This window comes from Mirounga angustirostris, unplaced genomic scaffold (assembly GCF_029215605.1).
Source record: "Mirounga angustirostris isolate CCGP_5_RB_7025 unplaced genomic scaffold, mMirAng1.0.hap1 SCAF_13, whole genome shotgun sequence".
Lineage (NCBI taxonomy): Eukaryota > Metazoa > Chordata > Mammalia > Carnivora > Phocidae > Mirounga > Mirounga angustirostris.
Window position 1 is genome coordinate 62,177,702 of NW_026991721.1, and position 19,082 is coordinate 62,196,783.

At 41.7% G+C, this 19,082-nt stretch overlaps 1 protein-coding gene across 4 annotated transcripts in view; it reads left to right on the forward strand.

Moving 5' to 3' along the window:
- The first annotated feature begins 206 nt into the window (after positions 1-206).
- The window catches only part of SWAP70 (switching B cell complex subunit SWAP70), an 81,143-nt gene continuing 62,267 nt past the window's right edge, over positions 207-19,082 (forward strand). For 2 of the 4 annotated variants that reach the window (XM_064577092.1, XM_045894163.3), the window contains exon 1: positions 211-404. In XM_064577092.1, the coding sequence (XP_064433162.1) occupies positions 306-404 (99 nt within the window). In that variant the 5' untranslated portion in view covers positions 211-305. Of the gene's footprint in view, positions 405-19,082 lie in introns of all 4 variants that reach the window. The other 2 variants (XM_045894162.3, XM_045894164.3) reach the window with 2 other exon arrangements.

Here is a 19,082-nt window from a genome sequence, read left to right on the forward strand (position 1 = left end):
ACTAAAGGTGGCCCCACGCGGTCTGGGGAACACGAGGGACCTGCGGGGCAGTTCTCAGCGTCCAAGCCGAGAGGGAAGGCCCGTGGGGGTGGCTAAGCCCGTCCACTCCCGAGTCCACCCCGCGCTCCCACGCCAGCGCGCCCGGCTCGGGGCCGGCGCCCCGGGGGCGGGGCCTGGGGGGGGCGGGGCCTGCCACGGTCAGGTGACTGAAGGGCGGGCGGCTGTGGCGGCGGTGGCGGAGGGGAGTCAGACTCGCCTTAGGGTCGGCGAGGCGGGCTGGCAGTGTGGGTGGCCACGCCGCGGCCATGGGGGGCTTGAAGGACGAGCTGCTCAAGGCCATCTGGCACGCCTTCACCGCGCTCGACCTGGACCACAGCGGCAAGGTCTCTAAATCCCAGCTCAAGGTGGGCGCCCCCGCCCCGTCCCCAACCCAGGCCCTCCCGGGCGCGCGCACCACCACCCCCGGGTGGTGGAAGCCGGCCCCGGCGGGCGGTGACCCCAGGGAGGGGTGAATAGGAATGCGGCGGGACGGCCTGCTCTGCGCAGAGGGGCCAGTGACCGGGATTTGGCGGTTCTGCCTCCTCCTTGCCTTCGGGCCGTGCCCTCGGGCGGGTAGTTAGCCGCCTCAGGGCTCCCTGAGCGGTGGGGGGGTTAGGTGGGGATGGGGTCTGAGGGGCGAGGCGGGCTCCTGTCGGCGAGGTGGGGGGGGCGCCCAGAAAGTCTCAGACTCGGAGAGAGCGATGGGAAGCTCCCTTAGGCAGAATGCCCAGATTACCGCTCTACTCTGGAAGAGGAAGGGACTTACCCAAGATCACTGGGCAGAACCTTCTGTAGAGGGCACGCTCCACATCCAGGCAGCCCTCAAAACGGCCAGCTGCACCCGAGGCAGTCTGGCTGTTCAGAGGAGCGAGAAGTGCCCAGAGCCCGGTCTCCAGCGGCTTCCTCCTTTGGGGGCTTTGGTGGTGGGGGACGCTTTCTGACTTGTGAGAAAGACCTCCCCGCCTAGGGGCTTTAGGTCAGTCATGGGTGTGCTGCGTCCCGCAGGGACCTTAGTTCCGGGTTAGGAGCCCTGATCTTTCTGGCAGAGTCTTTATTGTGACTGCCAAAGACCCCATCTTTGAGAGTATAGGGTATAAATAAAGGAATGCTTGTAAATTGAGTAACCCCAAGCAGGGAAAGTGGCATTTAGCCAGTAGAAATTGGCAGCTTCTTCAAAGTGTAAAATATAGAAATAGACAAGAAGAGCCATTCATAGGCCTTTCTAATATCCACATTTTGGATCTGAATGTCTGGTTTTCTCAGCCTCTTTCTGGGAATGAATTTCTGAAGATTGGATTTGCTTTGTTTATTTTGTGCAGTAATCAGGAGGTTTTTATGAGTAGTGGTTTTTATGCCAGTAGGATTTAGCATTTGTTCTCCTTTCATCTTACTTTCACACTCCTCTCTTCTCATTCATAAAATCATAGTCTGGAAGGGTTCACAGAGATCATTCTCTTAATCTTTATTTTACTTTTAAATTACAGAAAAATTGACTTTTTTGGTGTACAGTTCCATGAGTTTTAACAAATATACAAATTTATATAACTACCAAAATCAGGTTTCCATCCGTTCTGTCATCCCAGGAAGCTTCATATTGCCCTTGCACCTCCAGCTGGGGTCAACCAGTGGTCTGCTCTGTTCTTAATTGCTATAGTTTTGTCTTTTCCACAGTGTCATGTAAATGAAGTCATTTGGTATGTAACCTTTTGACACTGGCTTCTTTTACTCAGGGTAATGCCCTACAGACCCATCCATGTTATTGTGAGTATGTATTAATAATTCTTTTTTATTAAGTAATCCATTGTATGGTTTGTATGTATCCCATGTAATGGGATAACTGAAGTTAATCTATTCACCCTTGAACATTTGTGTTATTTCCCCTTTTTGGTGATTATGAATAGAGCTGTGTTTTACTTTTTTTTTTTTTAAAGATTTTATTTGAGAGTGAGAGAGAGTGTGCGCAAGCAGGGCGGAGCGGCAGGTAGAGGGAGAAGCAGGCTCCCTGCTGAGCAAGGAGCCCAATGTGAGACTTGATCCCAGGACCCCAGGATCATGACCTGAGCTGAAGGCAGATGCTTAACCGACAGGGCCACCCAGGCACCCGCACTATTTTTACTTTTAATTTACCTACACCACTATATTTAAAGTGGATTTCTTGTAAATAGCATGTCGTTGGGTCTTGTTCTTTAATCCATTCTGACAATCTCTATTTTTAATTGTGTTTAGGTCATTTACATTTAATGTAATTATTGACATGGTTAGATTTAAGGTTACTAATTTTACTGTCTGGTTTCTGTTTTCCAATTTTTTGTTCCACGGTTTCTCCTTTCCTTCCTTCTTTTAGATTATTTGAATATACTTTAGTATTTCATTTTAATACTGAGTTCTTTTTTTTTTTAAGATTTTATTCGTTTATTTGACACAGAGAGGGAGAGAGAGATTGAGCACAAGCAGGGGGAGCTGCAGGGAGAGGGAGAAGCAGGCTCCCCCCTGAGCAGGGATCCTGATGTGGGGCTTGATCCTAGGACCCCGGGACCATGACCTGAGTAGAAGGCAGGTGCTTAACCGACTGAGCCACCCAGGCACCTCAATAATGAGTTTTTTGACTATATTTCTTTGTATAGTTTTCTTAATGGCTGCTCTAGAGATTATAATACATACCTGACTTTTCAGTTTACTTAGAATTAATATTTTACCACTTTAAGAGGAATGTGGAAACCTTATCACCATTTAAGTCCTTTTGACCTCCCTGCTTTATAATTGTCATATTTATTAATTTACACACATTGAAAACCTTATCAGACAGTGTTAAAATTTTTTTGCTTTCAACCACCATTTTTATTTTAAAGATCTCTTAATAGTTTTTTCTCCCCAGATAACTCTTTAACTTTTTTAAAAAAGATTTTATTTATTTATTTGAGAGAGAGAGAGAGTGCGCACAAGTGGGCGGAGCTGCAGGCAGAGGGAAAAGGAAAAGCAGACTCCCCACTGAGCAGGGAGCCCAAAGTGGGGCTCAGTCCCAGGACCTTGGGATCATGACCTGAGCCTGAGCCACCCAGGTGCCCCGATAACTCTTTAATTTTATAGATAAGGTGGATTAAGCTTATGAGGTGTTTGGTGGCTTGCCCAGACTCCCAGCTGTAAGTAGTAGCTAAATCTAGTACCAGGATTTTCCAACTTTTGAGCCAGTGTTTCTTAATTTTTTCTCATTTAGCTGATGACATAAATGAGATGTTTCTTTTTTTTCTTAAAGATTTTATTTATTTATTTATTTATTTATTTATTTGAGAGAGAGAGAGAGAGCATGATAGGGGAGAGGGTCAGAGGGAGAAGCAGGCTTCCTGCTGAGCAGGGAGCTGGATGTGGGGCTCCATCCCAGGACTCCAGGATCATGACCTGAGCCAAAGGCAGTTGCTTAACCAACTGAGCCACCCAGGCGCCCGACATAAATGAGATGTTTCTGTTACTTTTGTTGCACTCCATTCAAAATTGTCCTTGTGGCTGCTTATAGAAAAAGAGGATTCTTGACTGAAAGGCTTGGCAAGAAATATTAAATCCCAGTACATACCTTCACCCACAAGATGTTGATAATGCAACTATGCAATTGTATTTTGTCTGTCCCTTGTCTGCTTAACCGAGAGACTTTGGGATTGATTTCGTTCTGTTCATTTTACCAGTCTTCCTGGAATGGAAAATATTAAGAAAAAATTTCTGTTTAGATCTTTCCTTTTTGTTTTGACTCTGAAGTTTGATGTCCACTGATTTATTGTCTAGGAGTAGAGTTTTTGCCTTAATTTGTTCATTCATTCATTTGTTCGTACAATAACCTTTTGTGTGTCTATCCTGTGTAAGGTACCATGTTAATTTCATAACAAGATTAGTATTTTTAGGCTCTTTTTTCTTCTCTTTTGAAAATTTATTTTTTTATTAACATATAATATGTTATTTGTTTCAGGGGTACAGGTCTGTGATTCATCAGTCTTACACAATTCACAGTGCTCACCATAGCATACCCTCCCCAGTGTCCATCACCCTCCCACCCCCCTCTACTCCAGCAAACCTCAGTTTGTTGCCTAAGATTAAGAATCTCTTATGGTTTGTCTCCCTCTCTGGTTTTGTCTTGTTTCATTTTTTCCTTTCTTCCCCTATGATCCTCTGCCTTGTTTGTCAAATTCCACATATCAGTGAGATCATATGATGATTTTCTTTCTCTGATTGACGTATTTTGCTTAGCATAATACCCTCTAGTTCCATCCATGTTGGTGCAAATGGCAAGATTTGATTTTTTGATGGCTGCATAATATTCCATATATATATATATATATATATATATATATATATATATATATATATATATACCACATCTTCTTTATCCATTCATCTGGACATTTAGTCTCTTTCCATAGTTTGGCTATTGTGGACATTGCCGCTATAAACATTGGGGTGCACGTGCCTCTTCGGATTACTACATTTGTATCTTTGGGGTAAATACCCAGTAGTGCAATTGCTGGGTCGTAGGGTAGCTCTATTTTCAACTTTTTGAGGAACCTCCATACTGTTTCCCAGAGTGGCTGCACCAGCTTGTATTCCCAACAGTGTAGGAGGGTTCCCCTTTCTCCGCATCCCTGCCAACATCTGTCATTTCCTGATTAATTTTAGCCATTCTGACTGGTGTGAGATGGTGTCTCATTGTGGTTTAGATTTGGATTTCCCTGATGCCAAGTAATGTTGAGCACTGTTTCATGTGTCTGTTGGCCATTTGTACGTCTTCTTTGGAGAAATGTCTGTTCATGTCTTCTGCCCATTTCTTGATTGGATCATTTGTTCTTTGGGTGTTGAGTTTGATAAGTTCTTTATGGATTTCGGATACTAGCTCTTTATCTGATATGTCATTTGTAAATATCTTCTCCCATTCTGTGGTTGTCTTTTGGTTTTGTTGATATTTCCTTTGGTGTTGTCCCAATAGCTTGATGAAGCCTCAGTAGTTCATTTTTGCTATTTTTAGATTCTTAAGAGTTAATACCATAATTGGTTTATTAAATACCAGACTAAATATCCAAAACAAGTGTTAAAGTTTATCACTTTGTAAAAACTATATGGGCATTCTAAAATATTTTTGAATTTGCCTTTTTGAATTACCTTCACAATATTTGACAACGAATGGATAATCACTAACTATGTAATGACACATCATGTGTTAGATACTGTGCCCAATGCTAGGGGTGGTAGTAGAGATGGGGGGAAAAGGAAACAAATACAAATTTTTGCCTTCAAAGAGTTTAAATTTTGGTAGGCAAGTTAAGAAAATAATTAACCATTAGAGATGGTTGGTTCTCTCTCTCTCTCAATTATATTACTCAGTTACCTTATCCTTAAGAAATGTAGTCTGCTTCTCCCTCTGCCCCTCCCCCACCACTCGTGCGCTCACTCTCTCTCTTTCTCTCTCAATCTCTCTCTCCCTCTCTCAGTTGCTCTCTATCTCAAATAAATAAATAAGATCTTTAAGAAGAAAAAGAAAAGTAAGATCTGGTGGTTGAGATAAGAAATAAATATTGGATAGAGGATGTTGAGTGGGTTAGAAGATTAGGGGCCGGGCGCCTGGGTGGCTCAGTTGGTTAAGCGACTGCCTTCGGCTCAGGTCATGATCCCAGGGTCCTGGGATCAAGTCCCACATCAGGCTCCCGGGTCAGCGGGGAGTCTGCTTCTCCCTCTGACCCTCTCCTCTCTCATGCTGTTTCTCTCTCACTCGCTCTCCAATAAATAAATAAATAAAATCTTAAAAAAAAGAAAAAAGAAGATTAGGGGCTATGAGATTTTAGAGGAAGAGGTGATTACTTTTTTTTTTTTTAAAGATTTTATTTATTTATTTGACAGAGACACAGCAAGAGAGGGAACACAAGCAGGGGGAGTGGGAGAGGGAGAAGCAGGCTTCCCACAGAGCAGGGAGCCCAATGTGGGGCTCGATCCCAGCACCCTGGGATCATGACCTGAGCCAAAGGCAGTCGCTTAACAACTGAGCCACCCAGGTGCCCCGAGGTGATTACTTTTTACTGGTGAGATTATTTCATGAAAAAAGCTTTGAAATGAACTCTGAAGACAGGATGTGATTATATAGAAATGCGGGAGAGAGAGGTAAGCCCGTTCTATTCATTCATTCATTGGATATTCGTTGGATGTTTGTTGACTGCTGTTAGCTCCAAGGCATCCCTGTGAACTCTTTGTGACAGACAGGAATTATCAGGCATTTATGGGGACTTCTCTGTAATTTATTTTGATTGCAGTATAGAATATAAGTGTGTGTGTGTGTGTGTGTGTGAATGTATATTTAAGAGAGAGTTATTGCTGGTGATAAAGCAATAGAAATAGATTGTGGTTAATGCATGGAAGACTTTGAGAACCAGGTTAATGAGGTAGGTGCCACAGAGCCTCCAAGTTTTCTGAGAAGTGATGGGCCATGATAAGAAGTGCACTTTAGGAAGTCACTTGGGCTGTAGCATGTGACCTGGGTTAGAGTGGATTTGGCATATTGGAATTAGGGAACAATTGTAGTAGCCCTAATGAGAGGTAATAGGGGCTGGAGGTGGTGAGGATGGGCAAGTGGGGGATGGTGGGTGAAGGAATTTTGCTGTCTAGTAGCCTCGGCTCATGACTGGGTGTGAGGAGAAATGAAAAGGACAGAGTCAGAATTTCAACTGTGGATGACCAATGGATAGTAGTGGTTTTTAATAGAAACAGGAAAGTTACGAAAAGGAACTGTTAGAGAAGAAAGTAAAGTTAGCTTTGAACATGTATAGGGTTTTGTTTACTTTATTTTGTTTTTGACGTCCTTGCTGGAGATGATGTCCTTGGCAAGGGTGGGGCTGTCAGTACAGGATCTGATTAGTTGAAACGTGGAAAAAAGAGAGGAATTAATTGATGGCCTTGGGGAATGACTAGAGTATGTGGTGAGAGGAAGAATAGAAGCTGAGGGACTGGAAACAAGAGTAAGAACCACTTTGGAGCAACACTGGAACTGAGGAAGAAGAGATTTCAAGGAAGACATAGTCCCTTATCTTTGAGAGTTATTATTATTATTGTTCTATACATATATTTTGGAGATTGTAAAGTAATGAGAGTGACTCTTCCCAGCTATAGCTTATAAACTACATATTTCTTCTCTAAAGAGAAGTTGTGAAAAGTTTGGAGTATTGGCATATCTTGGGAATAAATTCATTTTTTTACTTTTAGGAGATTACTTTGTAGTACAGTACTCATTTAGATAGATGTGTTTGAGTCACTGCTATAAGTAGTAAATACTGGGGCACCCGGGTGGCTTAGTCGGTTAAATGTCTGCCTTTGGCTCAGGTCATGATCTCAGGGTCCTGGGATCCAGCCTTGCATTGGACTCCCTGCTCAGCGGGGAGTCTACTTCTCCCTTTCTCTCTGCCCCCCCAACCCCCACTCTCTCTCAAATAAATAAATAAAATCTTTAAAAAAATTAGTAAATATTTTCTTCCAGGGTCTCCAATTTAGTACAAAAAAAGCTTATGTTTTATACCTAATTTTTATTAACTAATAAGCGTATTTTTGAGTAAAACAAAAATTACTACCTCAGTAAATTCTGTAACTTGAAATCCAAAGAATAAATTAACAACATAAGTTAAGATATTATTTTGTTGTTGCAAACATAGACTTTCATTAAATTTATCAATAAGATAAAAATATAGAACACAGAATTGGAAAACCACTTGTGACTTGCATAAGCTACTATAGAGGCAAAATGTTGAGGTTGTTTAGTCACAGTGATGCTTCCTTGTTAAGACAACTGGGCATGAGGTCAGCGTAGGTCAATATCTTCCTGACCCTCATTAATGTACCCTTCTCCTCCCCCCCAAGCCCCTGCTCCCGGTACCCCCCAAAAAAGGGGAACCATCTCTGCCTCACTTTTCTTAACCTTGATTCTTTCTCCCTCTTCCTTCCGCATTCCCTGTGATCTCCCAGGCTTCTTCCTTGCATTTTGTGCACCCTCTGCAGGAGACCTTTCTTTGGCTCCACTTGTGTTTCTGGCTCCCCACCTGAGCTGCGGTTGTACAAGTCTTTACCCGCCACCACACTCAGCCTTTGTACAGCCCTATGAGTCATCAGCTGTATTAGTTTAACAAGGGGATTGTTAGAAGGCAACTCTATTGATTTGGTGTTACTCTGTTTTTCAGGCTGGATACAGAGGAACATTAAACTGAATTATTATTTTATTTTATTTTTAAATTTTGTTTATTTATTTATTTATTTTTAAAGATCTTATTTATTTGACAGAGAGAGACACAATGAGAGAGGGAACACAAGCAGGGGGAGTGGGAGAGGGAGAAGCACGCTTCCCCCAGAGCAGGAAGCCTGATGCGGGGCTTGATCCTAGGACCCTGGGATCATGACCTGAGCTGAGGGCAGACGCTTAATGACTAAGCCACCGAGGCGCCACAAATTTTATTTATTTTTTTAGAGATTTTTATTTGAGAAAGAGAGAGAGCACAGAGTGAGCAAGAGAGAGCACAAGTGGTGGGGGAGGTGAAGAGCTAATGGGAGAAACAGGCTCCCCGCTGAGCAGGGAGCCAGATGCGGGCTCGATCCCAGGACCCTGGGATCATGACCTGAGCTGAAGGCAGACATTTAAATGACTGAGCCACCCAGGTGCCCCTGAATTATTATTTTAAATTAAGCTTTTCCTAATTATGTAGTGATTACTTGTCAGCTGCTGAAGTAGATATGGTGGGGAAGGAAATCTTCAGAAACACATTCTCTACTTGCTTTTAGACTTGTGTTTATGAATAGTCTTTCCTTAGAACAAACTATAAGACTATTTGTTTTGAATGCAATTTTACTTTTTTTAAAGGTTTTTTTTTTTAAGATTTTATTTATTTATTTGACAGAGAGAGACACAGCGAGAGAGGGAACACGAGCAGAGGGAGTGGGAGAGGGAGAAGCAGGCTTCTCACGGAGCAGGGAGCCTGATGTGGGACTCCATCCCAGGACCCTGGGATCATGATCTGAGCCAAAGGCAGACGCTTAACGACTGATCCACCCAGGCATCCCTTGAATGCAATTTCAATATACACTCTAACTGATGTGAGATTAAAAACTACTGAGTGATTGATGGAAACATACGTATAGGAAGATGCTAGGTACATATATATAGCTTGATAAGTATCATTGAGTTGAATGTTACAATTTTTTTCCACCCATTTTTTTTTTCGTTTGGTTTTAGTTTTTATGCCCTTCTTTTGTCTGTGTGTGTATTTTTTTTTTAATTTTATTTTTAATTAATCTTTACACCCAATGTGGGCTTGAACTCACAATCCCAAGATCAAGAGTCATACACTCCCCTGACTGAGCCAACCAGGTGCCCCTGGATATATATATTTTTTTAATGAGGAACATTTGTGTGTGGATTCTATATGTTATGAAACCTTATTAATATGCCATCTAAAGCAGACTTTGTTATTTTTAGGTTTTGATTTAAATTTGCAGAAGTCAATGGAAATAGGTATAGGGGATATTATTTGAAGTAGAGGCAATAGTTATTTTCTTCTCTACTTACGTTTTATTTTATTTTTTTATTTTTAAAGATTTTTATTTATTTATTTGACACAGAGAGAGCGAGAGAGGAATACAAGCAGGGGGAGTGAGAGAGGGAGAAGCAGGCTTCCCGCAGAGCAGGGAGCCCGATGTGGGGCTTGATCCCAGGACCCTGGGATCATGACCTGAGCCGAAGGCAGACGCTTAATGACTGAGCCACCCAGGCGCCCCTCTACTTATGTTTTAAAATGATCTTCAGATGATTTAGAATTTCAGTGGTCTTGCTGAAAGGTAATAAATCTCCATTGTTACTTAGAAGTACATGCAATTCCAGCCTGAAATCATAAAAGTCATAGAAGAGAGCATAGGCAATAATTTCTCTGACATTGGCCTTAGCATTTTTCTAAATATGTCTCTTAAGGCAAGGGGAATAAAAGCAAAAATAAACAGTTGGGACTGCATCAAAATAAAAAGCTTCTGCACAGCAAAGGAAACAATCAACAAAACTAAAACACAGCCTACTGAATGGGAGAAGATAGTTGCAAATGCTGCATTTGATAGTGTTAGTATCCAAAATATGTAAAGAACTTATACAGCTCAACACCAAAAACCCCAAATAATTCAGTTAAAAAATGGGCAGAAGATATGAACAGACTTTGTTTTTAATAAAGATTTTATTTATTGAGATGCCTGGGTGGCTCAGTCATTAAGCGTCTGCCTTTGGCTCACGTCATGATTCCAGGGATCAAGTCCCACATGGGGCTTCTTCCTCAGCAGAGAACTTGCTTCTCCCTCTGCCTGCTGTTCCCCCTGCTTGTGCTCTATCTCTCCCTCTGACAAATAAATAAATAAAATCTTTAAGAAAATAAATAAAAAATATTTTATTTATGTATTTGAGAGAGAAAGTGAGAGAGAGATCATGAACAGGTTGGTGGGGTAGAGGGAGAAGCCGACTCCCCGCTGAGCAGGGAGCCCAAAGTGGGGCTTGATCCCAGGACTCTGGGATCCTGACCTGAGCCGAAGGCAGATGCTTAACCGACTGAGCCACCCAGGCACCTGTGAACAGACATTTCCCCTAAGAAGACATCCAGGTGGCCAACAGACACATGAAAAGATGCTCAACGTTGCTTACCATTAGGGAAGTGCAAATTAAAACCACAAGGAGATAACACCTCATAGCTGTCAGAATGACTAACATAAAAAACACAAGAAACACCGAGTGTTGGTGAGGATGTGGAAAAAAAGGAACCCTCATGCACTGTTGGTGGAAATGCAAACTGGTGCAGCCACTCTGGAAAATGGTATGGAGGTTTCTCAAAAAATTCAATATAGAATTACCATATGATCCAGTAACTCCATGACTGGGTATTTATGAAATATGAAAACACTAATTTGAAAGATATGTTCACCCCTCTGTTTATTACAACATTATTTATAACAACGAGATATGGAGGCAAGGAGGCAACTCAAGTGTCCATTGATAGATGAACGGATAAAGATGTGTTGTATACATACAATGGCATATTTTTTTTAAGATTTTTTATTTATTCATTTGAGGGAGAGAGCAAGCAAGAGCATGAGCATGGGGGAAGGGCAGAGGGAGAAGCAGGTCTCTGCTGAACAGGGAGCCCCATGCGGGACTCGATCCCAGGACCCTGGGATCATGACCCAAGCTGAAGGCAGACACTCAACCACCTGAGCCACCCAGGTGCCCGTACATACAATGGAATATTACTCAGCCATGAAAAAGAGTGAAATCTTGTCATTTGCAACAGCATGGATAGATCTAGAGGGCGTGATGCTAGGTGAAATAAGTCAGAGAAGGACAAATACCATATGATTTCACTCATGTGGAATTTAAGAAACAAAACAAATGAACAAAGAAAAAAAGAAAAAAAAAAGACTTACATATAGAGAACAAACTGGTAGTCACCAGAAGGGAAGTTAGTGGTGGTGGGGGATGGGTGAAATAGGTAAAGGGGATTAAGAGTACATATATTGTGATGAGCACTGAGTAATGTATTCTTTTTTTAAATTTTTATTATTATTATTTTTTAAAGATATTATTTATTTGAGAGAGAGAATGAGATAGAGAGAGAACCTGAGAGGGGGGAGGGTCAGAGAGAGAAGCAGACTCCCTGTTGAGCAGGGAGCCCGATGTGGGACTCGATCCAGGGACTCCAGGATCATGACCTGAGCCGAAGGCAGTTGCCCAACCAACTGAGTCACCCAGGCGCCCCTAATATTTTATTTATTTGATAGAGAACACAAGCAGGGGGAGCTGCAGAGAGAGAGAGGGAGAAGCAGGCTCCCCACTAGGCAGGGAGCCCGATGTGGGGCTCGATCCCAGGACCCTGGGATCATGACCTGAGCCAAAGGCAGATGCCCAACTGACTGAGCCACCCAGGCACCCTTCTTTTTTCTTTTTTTAAAAAGAATTTATTTGAGAGAGAGAATGAACGGGGGGGAGGGGTGGGAGGGACAGAGGGAGAGACAGAAGCAGACTCCCCAGTGAGCAGAGAGCCCAACACAAGGCTCGATCTCAAGACTCTGGGATCATGACCTAACTGAGCCACCCAGGCGCCCCAGAGTAATGTATTCTTTTTTTTTTTTTTTATATTTTTATTTTTATTTTTTTTTTTTAAGATTTTATTTATTTATTTGAGAGAGAGAATGAGATAGAGAGATCACGAGGGTCAGAGGGAGAAGCAGACTCCCTGCCGAGCAGGGAGCCCGATGCGGGACTCGATCCCGGGACTCCAGGACCATGACCTGAGCCGAAGGCAGTCGCTTAACCAACTGAGCCACCCAGGCGCCCCCAGAGTAATGTATTCTTGAATCACTGTATGGTACACCTGAAACTAATATAACACTTTCTATTAATTATAGTGGAATTAAAATAACATAAAAATTTAAAAAAAGAAAAAAATACATGTAATTCCAAGAAGATAAGGTGATGAAGGCTATTATTTAAACACTTGTACATCAAAGAGAAATTTTGGAATAGTTCATATAAACGCATGGTATAGAATTCGTAAAGTTCGGTGTGCTTGGATGGCTCAGTTGGTTGGGCGTCTGCCTTCGGCTCAGGTCATGATCCCAGGGTCCTGGGCTCAAGCCCCGTGTCAGGCTCCCTGTTCAGTGGGGAGTCTGCTCTCTCTCTCCCTCTGCCCCTCACCCCCGCCTCATGTTCTCTTGCTCTCTCTTGCTCAAATAAATTAAAAAAAAAATTCGTAAAGTTCAAAAGGGCATTTACAGAAGTGAAAAGTTTTCTTCAAGCCCTGTGCCATACTATTTTCCTGCCCTGGAGGTAACCATTATTACTAGTTTGTTATGTTCCCTTCCAGAGATCAAAATGTGCCTTAAAATTAATACTCTTATTGTTTTAGTAAGTGTTGTCCTTTTAAATATAGCAAAATCTAGTGATATTTTTTGCAATCTTTATTATAACTTTGCAATTATGGTTGCAGTGCGAATTACATGTCACTCCTGGAAATGTCTTGAAATAAGCTTTTTGGCTGTGCACTTTTATCCTGTTGTTTTTAGAAACACAGGGTTTTGTTTTGTTTTAAATTGGGCCCTTCTGAAGTAAAAGAGAATCTAAGTGGAAAAAAATTTTGGGGAACAACATGGGTAGTTTGAATCTTTTTTCATTCTTCAATGATAGATTTTCAGCTAAATATCTTTTATTCTTTGCTTTGCAGTTTGGTTTGTGTATCTTATGAATATTATATGTTCTATTCCCATATATACAGTTAGCCTCAAAAATTTTTAACCTTACTGGTTACAAAAGTAATTGAGCCTGGCCAGTGTGTCAGTTAAAAATACAGTAGTCCCCATTTATCTGCGTTTTTGAATTTCACAGTTTCAGTTACCTGCAGTCATCTGTGGTCTGGAAGCAGATGATCCTCCTTCTGACATATCGTCAGAAGTTCACTAATAGGGGCGCCTGGGTGGCTCAGTCGTTAAGTGTCTGCCTTCGGCTCAGGTCAATGATCCCAGGGTCCTGGGATCGAGCCCCGCATCGGGCTCCCTGCTCCGCGGGAGGCCTGCTTCTCCCTCTCCCACTCCCCTTGCTTGTGTTTCCTCTCTTGCTGTGTGTGTCTCTCTCAAATAAATAAATAAAATCTTTAAAAAAAAAAAAAGTAGTAGCTTAACAATATGTCACAGTGCCTACATCATTCACTTCACTTCATCTCATCACGTAGACCTTTTATTGTCTCTTATAATTACAGGAGGGGTGAATATAGTACAGTATTTTGAGAGAGAGATACTATATTCACATAACTTTTCTTACAGTGTGTTATAATTATTCTATTTTAGTACTAGTTAATCTTTTTACTGTGCCTAATTTATAAATTAAACTTGATCATAGATATGTATGTATCGGAAAAAAAAAACTATCTAGGGTTCAGTACTATCCAGTAGGGTTTCAGGCATCCACTTGGAATATGTCCCTTGCATAAGCAGGACAACTGTATAAAGGAAGCAAGTTGCAGTAAAGGGCTTTTATCGTGTTAAACACAGCGTAAAAATATGATTAATTTTTGTGAACTTGGCATGTATAGTATTTTTCCCTAGTCTTTTTTTTTAAGGTTTTGAACTTCATTTTTTTTAAAGATTTTATTTATTTGACAGACAGAGAGAGAGCACAAGTAGGCAGAGTGGCAGGCAGAGGGAGAGGGAGAAGCAGGCTCTCCACCAAGCAGGGAGCCCTATGCACGGCTCGATCCCAGGACCCTGGGATCATGACTTGAGCCGAAGGCAGATGCTTAACCAACTGAGCCACCCAGGTGCCCCTTTTCCCCTAATCTTTAGTGTTGTTTCTATTAACTCTGTGGTAAAAGTTGTTTCTTTTGAGGAACTAAAAAATCTAATTAAAAAATGGGATTAGGGGATTGGAATCACGAATGAGCCTGTAAATGTCTTTGTAAATATTTTTTATATTTCGCCAAAACAAAATAGTAAAGACAGCTCTCCAAATAAAGAATTTGTAGGAGACATTTAAAAATCTTAAAATGGTAATAATGGATTCTGGGTTATTTCCTTTCTTCATTCCTTATTTGCTAACAGCTTTTCAGTGAAATGAGTTGGAAGTTTTGGCGTTTTTTTGAAATAACACATAAACTTCTGCGTTATTGAAGGTAATATACAAACTGTGAGGCACTGTATGTGTGTGTGTCCCTCCATCTTAAGAGCCAGTGTGCATTTCTAATCTTATGACTCAGAGTTCTTAACCTTCTTGGTCTCCATTTTGTATTTCCTTTTGGGTCTCACTGTAGTCCTGAGGTATGTAGTACCTGGAAGCTAGAGACAGAAGAGGCTTTGTGTGACCTTTTCTCACTTACTCCATTTGCCATCACAGACAGGACCAGTTCTGAATTACTGGCTATGTTCTCATTCCCTCCCAACACGAGGGTTATTATGTAGTTCCCTCAGTGGATAATTAGTACATTGGAACTCAAGGTATTCCAACTTGCCTCTGTAGTCTTTCTTATGTGTGTCCCTGGTCCTGTCCTACAGCATAAGTCTCAGGTAGCCCTTTGTCTCAGCTTCCTTTATCTTCCCCAGGGATTCATTTCATGAATCTATTTTTCTGCTTTGCTTTCTGCTTTATTTCCTTCTTCTCATGATACCTTCAGGTTCCTTTTTTTTTTTTTAATTCAAAATCTGTGTTTACTTGAAACTGCAATTCTCAGCAATTAATTAACTGTGGAAAGGTATTTAGGAGTAAATCTGCATATAGTTGAATTTCATAAATGAAGAAATACTGTGATTAGGGAGAGATTTCTGTAGTATTGGAAAAACTAATTTTTTCATCTTAGGATTCTTCTGTGCCTTCTATACCTTTTGCTTCCTTAGGAATACCTTTGTTTGGTAATCACGTATATTTGCTCTGGACCAGGAGGGTGGTATATGTGAGCATGGTGTACCAGCCATGCTCCAACACGTGCTGAACAGTGTTGGAGGTACGATATTTCATTGCATAAGCAGCTCTGGGAGGATGGAGCATTATCTGCCTTGCCAGGCGGCACATCCCCATCAATTCTTTCAGCTCCTAGGGTGATGGATGTGGGGTTACATTTTCTTTTCTTTTTTTTTAAAAGATTAAAAAAATTTTTTTTTTTATTTGAGACAGAGAGAGAGAGAGAACACAAGAGGGGGTAGGGTGAGAGGGAGAAGCAGACTCCCTGCTGAGCAGGGAGCCCGATGCGGGACTCGATCCCAGGACTCCAGGATCATGAACTGAGCCGAAGGCAGTCGCTTAACCAACTGAGCCACCCAGGCGCCCGGGGGTTACATTTTTGATGCTTCTGTTCCTGTACAGAATAGATGGTTAACATATATTTGTTGATTGACTACATTAGAGCCAGTAATTCAGAACTGGTCCTATAAAGAGCGGACGTTACTAAAACTTTTTGGGAATTTATGACAAAGGTAGAGTTTTGAGATTATTCTGAGGATGTGGGTGTGGTAATTAGAGGTGAGAGGCTGGAGATGGGGAGACCAATTGGGGAGCATCTGTGAAAGTTGATGAGTCAGTTGATCGGTGCTGGACTGGGATGGTGGCAGTGGGAATCAAACAGTTATGTTCCCTACCCTTATAGAGCTTTAGTCTTCTTTTTTTTTTTTTTTAAAGATTTCACTTATTTATTTGACAGACACAGCGAGAGGGAACACAAGCAGGGGGAGTGGGAGAGGGAGAAGCGGGCCTCCTGCCGAGCAGGGAGCCTGATGCGGTGCTCAATCCGGGACACTGGGATCATGACCTGAGCCGAAGGCAGACACTCAACGACTGAGCCACCCAGGCACCCTGAGCTTTAGTCTTGTGAATGAGACAGACCCAGCAAGCTATCAATTCAAATATAGGGAGATAAAGAAAGTATACATTTCACCTAAGGCTTGTGGGATCTATTCATAATACTTGCCTGTAATGAATTATTTTATTGTTGGCTGCAATATAGTGATTTTTAAGATAATTTCTATCATTTTTGTCCATTTATTAATTGTCATTCTTGTGTAAAGACGAGTGTTCATTTTCTAACTCTTTAAACTTTCACCAAAAAAAAAAAAAGTGCTGGGCACACAGAGGAGGGGAACCTGTCTAGCCTATGGGGAGGATTGGAGGAGTTAGGTCAGAGAATACTTCTAGAGGAAGAGACATTTGTCACTGACCTTAAGGGATGTGTCAAACTCGTCTATAAGAACGTCTATGATGAAAGATACAGAAAATAAATCCCTTGGGAAAACAGGAAAAAGTGTCACTAGTTGGGGAGTCAGGAGACCTGTCTGTGCTCTGATACTTATGTAGCCATGGGAAGTCATTTCTTGCTGGGCTTCAGTTTCCTCATTTGTAAAATGTGGAGTACCAGATGAGGTCTTTGAGGGTTAGCCTTCTAATTTAACTATATTGGCTTGCTGTGTTTACCACAGTCATATCCTGTTGAGTGTTTGCTCTGCAGCAGCTCTTTGTTGGAGTCTCAGAAGGGAGAATGGGACCTGCTACTGAGGACAGGGAGCCCCTGTTTCCCCAGCATTACATTCTCTGGTTAGCCATAAGCTGAAAGAGCAGCTCGTTCAGTGGAAAGAGGAGTTGACATTGGGGGTGCTGAATTAGACTTAGCTATAGGACAAACTATAAGTAAAAGAGGTACAAGAAGAGGAGAGTTCACGATTTTGTTGTTAAAGGAATGATGGTACCAAAGTTAGCATCAGGGTGGGAAGCCTGTTTTGAGGAAAAAGGTAATGAATTCTTCTTTGGGTTTTTTGGGATGTGAGGCAAATTGAGTGTAGAAATCTCTAGAATTAGGGATATAAATCAGAGTTCAGTTGAGAGGAAAAGACCAGAGGAGGATCTGAAAGTTATTAGAATAGAGGTAACTTAACATTGTCAGAATAAAAGCACTTTTGAAGAAGAGAATAAGGAGAAAGAAGAACTCAGGGCTGAAAATTGAGCTTTGGTAGAAGTGCCTTTGTGGGATCACCTTCCTCACCCCTCATTCTCCTAAGGAGAAGAACAAAAATAAGTCTAAGAGGAGGGGGATGATCCAGACTGCCAAATGCCAGCAACTTGGGAGAATGACTTGTTCAGAAGGTATCTGTCCCACATTGGGTTCTCTGGGAAGCAGATGGTGAGACAGAGTTGGGAGTGCAAAAGGGCTATTGAGAAGAAACACCTATTAAAAAAAAAAAAATTGGAAGCAGGATTGGGAAAAGGAGCTGTTAGATTGTGATACCGACTTGACAAAACTAGGAGCAAATGATACCACCATCTTGCTCAGTCATTGGCTGAGGACCCTGAATCAGCTAACTACAGTCCTTGTAGCTGGGCAACATTTCCTTTCTTGAGGGATCTGAGTGGTACATCTCTGTGTCTGCTACAGAATCCTTTTGAAAAAGCAATTTCATGAGATTGATAGGGATGGGAGCCATATTATGGAGACCATAAGGAGACAGAGTGGTCAGAAGAGGGGGCAGCAAAGATAAACCTCAGATTTGTGATCTTTATCATCACTTTGGGTGTATACTGTGGCTTCAGATTTTCTTTTGGAGTAGAGTGTACTAAATTGAACTACCTAATTTTTCTCTCTTCTGTTACAGAGTTCTTTCTCACACTTGTTAATTCTTACTGAGTCCCTTCCTCAAAAATCTCTACTCGAATTTTGAGGAACTGGATTGCTTTTCTAGACCTCAGTTCAGATGAGTTACGTCTGCTAGTTCTGGTGGTGTGAATAACTAATGGAGGCATTGGTTTTTACTCTAAAAGTGATCTGAATTAGAGATTCCAGTTAAACAAAAAATCTCTCCAGTGGAATATAGTGGTAATACAGTGAAGTAAATTCAAGACCTAGATCTAGATAAAGATGATGGAGAAGCAAACTAAATTAAAGAGAGAGATAAGAAAATTCTTAAATAGGGCTCATTTAGCAAACATTTGTTGAACATCAGGCACTTTATTAGGTTTTGGTATGACACAGTTGGATAAAATGTAGACCTTCCCTTTATGGAACTTACAAAGTAGTGGGAGAGATAGGTGCAGACACTTATTAGAGTTAAATCTTTTTTTTTTTTTTTTTTAAAGATTTTATTTATTTGACAGAGAGAGACACAGTGAGAGAGGGAACACAAGCAGGGGGAGTGGGAGAGGGAGAAGCAGTCTTCCCACCAAGCAGGGAGCCCGATGCGGGGCTCGATCCCAGGACCCTGGGATCATGACCTGAGCCGAAGGCAGACGCTTAACGACTGAGCCACCCAGGCGCCCCTAGAGTTAAATCTTTTTATACATGATTTATCTTCTTAAAGACATTTGTTTATGCTATAGTCCAGTGGGAGACTGGAACATAAGGAAGTTGTCCCAGATTGGGAGACTTTGTTGCCCATTGTGTGGCTTCTTCAGGAGGCATGGCAAAGCACAGTTCTTTGTGGATGACTGAACTGAGTTAGTTTCATCCACTCTATATTCTTACAGTGATCTCTTCATATTTTGTAATTTC